The sequence below is a fragment of the Microchirus variegatus genome (genome assembly GCF_963457635.1).
Source record: "Microchirus variegatus genome assembly, chromosome: 15".
Classification (NCBI taxonomy): Eukaryota; Metazoa; Chordata; class Actinopteri; order Pleuronectiformes; family Soleidae; genus Microchirus; species Microchirus variegatus.
This window is the reverse complement of record NC_139816.1, coordinates 6,878,797-6,884,038: the sequence shown is the minus strand read 5'-3', so window position 1 is coordinate 6,884,038 and position 5,242 is coordinate 6,878,797. Positions and strand designations below refer to the sequence as shown.

Below are 5,242 nucleotides of genomic sequence, written 5' to 3'. Positions count from 1 at the left end.
TCTTAATATACAGTAGTAATGGAAAAATAACAGTCTAAATAATCAATGATAATGGCAAACTTATAACTCTAATGCATCAATAGAAATATGTGTTAAGGTGGAGCTTCTTTAATGTTGGCTGGAGTCACCTGTAATGTTCATTATTTCATAAAGAGATTACAGACGTGCTCAATCTTAATCCATAAAGTAAACATGGGAGCGTGTCCTCTGGGAAAAAAAAAAAAAAATAAATATAACGGAGTAGAAATAACGAAAATGTCCCTGTGAAATATAACGTAAAGTAGTAAATTAAATTCATTTAAACTCACTATCTTTGATAGTTGTTAAAGAAAAATGATAATAACAATAATATTTGTGCCTGTGGTGTAAGGGTGTGACTGTGTGTTGTCATGATCTGTGTGTGTGTGTGTGTGTGTGTGTGTGTGTGTGTGTGTGTGTGTGTGTGTGTGTGTGTGTGTGTGTGTGTGTGTGTGTGTGTGTGTGTTGGGGATCGGCCGAGGCTTTGACAAAGGCACGAGGAAATCCCACCTCAGGCCAAACAGAGTGCATGCTGTATCTGTGTGTGTGCGATAGCCCGGCCTGATAGAGTGTGTGGTTATCAGAGACGGGGGGAGGCATGGTCATATATGTAGATATTGGGCCAGCTGTATTGATCCCGGGGGCCTGACAGCAGAGGAGGAGGAGGTGAGTGAGGAGGTGAGGGGGAGACCGGATGAGAGGAGGAGGAGGAGGAGGAGGAGGCTGATAACAGTGTGGAGGCCTGTTCACCTGAACCATGGGAGGGCACAGAGTTAACGCCCAACAGGCTCTCAATAGGCCTCATTCACAAAAGTCAGTCAAAGGTTTCGTGTAAGAGCGCGGCGTGGGCGCAGAGGGTCAGCTCACCGTGTTTGGACAAGCAGATAGTGAGTCTGTATTTGTTTGTGCCTTTAAACCATCACATTTTTGTCATTCTTTAAAAAATAATAATAAAAGAAACATCTTTAAATTAAGATTTGAATTTGAGAAAAAGACTTCACACTCATGGTGAGTGTCGTTCAGGGTCAGATAAGTTGCTATTTAAAATAAATGAACTAACCTGTGAACTAACCTGCACGAGGTGAACAGAAGGAGGCATAATACTAATAATGCTACATTATGATTGCAGACTACCGTAATACACCAAAAAGAAAGATCACAAAAATTCAGTACGGAAGAGAATTACATTAGATTAGACAAAAGTAAATAATCAAACATCAGAGCTACTTAAACTACTTAATTTAAGATACTTGATACTATGATAAATACTTTTGGAAACTTCAAAAAAACTTTTTTTTTTGTAGATTAAAGTCAGAATTCTGAACCTTTTTCTGAAACTGTTTTCACGCAGAATTCTAACTCTCCTCTCAGAATACTGACTATTTTCTAAGAATTCACAGATTAAAGTCGGAATTCTGATTTTTCTCAGAATTCCGACATTTTAACTTTAAAAAAAACACACAAAAAATCCCCACAATTTTTGAAGTTTAAAAGTCAGAATTCAGAATTTTTAGTAGAATTTGGAGATTAAAGTCAGAATTCTGAACTTTCTTTCACACAGAATTCTAACTCTCCTCTCAGAATACCAACTTTTTTCTAAGAATTCAGAGATTAAGGTCAGAATTCCAATTTTTTCCTCAGAATTCTGACATTTTAACTTAAAAAAACCCAAAATCTTTTGAAGTTTAAAAATCAGAATTCTGAATTTTTAGCAGAATTTTGAGATTAATGTCAGAATTCTGAACTTTTTTTCATGCAGAATTCATACTCCTCTCAGAATACTGACTTTTTTTTCTCTCAGAATTCAGAGATTAAAGTCAGAATTGCGACTTTTCTTCTCAGAATTCTGACATTTAACTTTTTTTAAAGGTCATAATTCTGACCCTTTTCTCTCAGAAGTCAAGGTCTTTAACCCTTTAAAAAAAATTTGTTTCAAAATGTTATTTATAGCTTCTCGCATGTAGTGCCATTTAGAGCAGCTAGCGCATGAATTAGCTCACAGCATTTTGCAAGTAGCTTTCCAACGTGCGATGTTATAATATCACAAACAGTAGCACAAGGGGGCGAATCATAACATCTGGAATGGAATGCCACCATTGCTAAGCTAATAGCTAATAATGTGTTAACCATAAGCCAATGAGCTTAATACAGCTGTAGGATATTTTTATATTGGTGTAATTTATTCCACGTCAGCTGTGATCAGAAGTTGATTTGGCTTCATGTTTGTGGGTTAAAGGACTTCAGTGAAGACGGCTTTCTGACAATAAATCAAAACTATCAGTGAGCAATATTGTGAGGGCGATAAGGTTAAGATAAGAGCAGTGAATCGTGTTGTGCGTGTGTGTGTGATTAACGGAGACAGACAGACAGTCGCCTCTCTCCTTTGTCGTGGACGACAGACGCACACACACACACTACACACACACACACTACACACACACACACTGTAAGGAGCCTGGGTGACACTTTTAAAGCCTGAATCAATAAACATAAGAGAATGAGTCACACACGTTTATAATGTTTGGCTGTCAGTGAGGTCACCGTCACTCCACTTGTTCCTTGGATCAGCTCCACTCCCACGAGCGATTCCTGAATCGCCGAAGCAAACTTTCAATTTGCTTTTACTGATCATTTATCAGAACGTCCACTTTATTAGGCACACCTGTTCAGCCTCTTTATGAACGCATATATCTAATCAGTACAGTCACACGGCTGCAGCTCAATGCATTCAGGCATGCAGAGGCGATTCTAGAGTCTGTAGGGGCCCTAGGCAAAAATTAGCAGGGGGCCCTTCCTTCCAAACAGTGTTCATCACCATTATGTTATAAATAATCTGACACCAACGAAAAATGTATGAGTTCAGCATAATTTTTTTCAAAATGAATGAAATAACGTGGAAAAACCTTGTAATTAAAGTATGTGAAAATATAAATGTAAAGAACAATTAAATACTGTAAATATCTTTTTAAAAAACGATATAAACTTAGTAAAAAAATACATTACACTGTAAAGAACCCACATTATAAAACAATATGAATATATAGAACAATAAAATACTGTAAATAACTGAAAAAAACTGGCTGCTTACTGCACATTTCAGTAAAAACAGCCCTCAGGCTCCAAGTGTCAGGGGCCCCCTATCGGCTCTGGGCCCCAAGCAGTTGCCTGGCTTGCCTGTTCACAAGCTGCACCTCTGCAGGCATGTAGGGCATGAACAGGGACGGGGGGCTGTTGACGTTTAAAACCAACACCAGAATAGATAAAGAAAGGTGATTAAAGTTATTTTAAAGGTCAATAGAATGGAGAATGGTCCACTGCATGAAACTGTTGCCCAGAGTGGACTGGTCCATGATGACAGGAGGGCAACAGCAACTCAAATAAACAACATGTCAAACCTTGCAGCAGGTGGACTGAACCAGACCAAAGACAGAAGACCACACTGAACTTTATTAAGTTTATTAGGAACATGGGGGGGGGAAAAAAGTGGAAGTTTAGTGTTTTTTTTTCAGTTTCAGTGAGGTAGTGTAACCCCCCCTCCATTTCGTCCCTCAGTTGGTACGCCCCGTTAAGATAAATTCAGCACAGGTGAGGTGCTGGCTGTGGGTCAGTCAATGTCCCACACCTGTGACCTCTAATTAAAGATGGGGGAGAGGTTGCAAAGCTATGTTTGCTCGTTTTTCAACTGTAGCGCTAAATTCAGTAAGTCGTGGAAGCTCGAGGCTCATCTGTGCAAACACACAGGATTGGTAAGGAATAAATGTGAGCGGTGCGAGCGTGGAGAGTGTGAATCATGAAAGTGTCCCTAACCCACATCATTGTCCTGTCCCGTCCCCCCCCCACCCAACCCCCAACCCCCCAACCCCTCAAAACACCAGAAACCATTCTCGTGCGAGAGCTGTGACAAAAGCTTCTGCACTCGCCATCAACTCACCAGACATGAGCTCAGTCACAGTGGGGAGAAACCACACAAGTAAGTCCTAAAAAAATCAAAGTTACTGTTGTTGTTGTTGTTTTTAATCAGATTGACCCATTATCTGCTCGTGGTGTCCAGGTGTTTGGCCGACGGCTGCTCCGAGGCCTTCGTCACAAACGCCAGCATGAAGAACCACATGGCTCGAGTTCACCAACACCAGGAGAAGAGATACCCAGTGAGTTTGAATCTGTTTTGCTACGAGAGTTTGTTTCTGTTCTGCGTGGGTGACTTTTTTTTTTTTTTTGCTCTTGTTAGTGCGACTATAAAGGCTGTGGGAAGGATTTCAGCAAGAAGAACCACCTTAAAAGCCACAAGGTTGAGCACGGTCAGCAGCCGCCTTTTCAGTAAGTGGATATCAAAACATCTGGTGCAGCCTGTCCTTGTGCAATCTCATCTCTAGCTTCTTTTTTTTTTTGATGCAGTTGTGCTTCCGATGGATGCTCCAAGGAATTTCTCACTCGTGGGAAAATGAAGCAGCACGAGAAAGTGCATAAAGGTTGGTCCACGAGCACAAAGCTGCTTCTTTAAACCAGTGTTGTGATGGGAAGCCTCCATCTTTCTCTCTGTTGCAGGTTACCCTTGTAAAGAGGAGACGTGTCCTTTCCAGGGAAAGACGTGGACAGAATATCTGAAGCACAGAAAAGGACACATGGGTATGAGTGTGATATGAGTCACCGGTGGCAAAAAATGTACTTCACAATGACGTCTTGGTGTTTTGTGTTTTGTGATTTTTTTTTTTTTTTTTTTTTTTTTTTTTTTTTCAGCCAAGGTGCCGTGTGCAGAGTGCAAAAAGCAGTTTAACAACACCTGGTTCTTGCACCAGCACGGGCTGCATGTTCACTCGGGGGAGAAGAGGACGCTGTCGTGCCCCAGAGACGGATGTGACAAAAAATTCACCCGTCGCTTCCAAATGGAAAGTCATGTCCTTGGTGACCATGATGGGAAGAGGCCTTTCAGCTGTGCTGTTGCTGGCTGTGGGAAGAGCTTTGTCATGAAGGTAAAGACCTACCTGTCTTTAAACTTGTACAACCACACTGATGTTTTTAGTGTTTTCTCGAGCTGCAACGAACTGTTGATTTGAGTAAATCGTCTGGTCTGTAAGATTTGGGCCCACGGGTGGTGTAGTGGTTGTTACGCTCGCCTTTGCAGCTAGAAGGCCTGAGTTCATTGGTTCAAACCCTGGTTGGAGGAAGTGTCTTTCTACTAGTTTGCATGTTCTCCCTGTGTGTTTTCTCTGGCTTCCTCCACAAT

General features: G+C 41.1%; 1 protein-coding gene across 1 annotated transcript; it reads left to right on the top strand.

Annotated features, from left to right (window-relative positions):
- Positions 1-3,659: 3,659 nt before the first annotated feature.
- gtf3ab (general transcription factor IIIA, b) lies at positions 3,660-5,072 on the top strand (the record flags this gene model as incomplete). Its single annotated transcript, XM_083901492.1, has 7 exons — positions 3,660-3,764; positions 3,894-3,988; positions 4,070-4,166; positions 4,247-4,335; positions 4,414-4,487; positions 4,564-4,644; positions 4,756-5,072. The coding sequence occupies 7 exons, from the start codon at positions 3,660-3,662 to the stop codon at positions 5,070-5,072; spliced, it is 858 nt and encodes a 285-aa protein (XP_083757618.1).
- Positions 5,073-5,242: the final 170 nt, after the last annotated feature.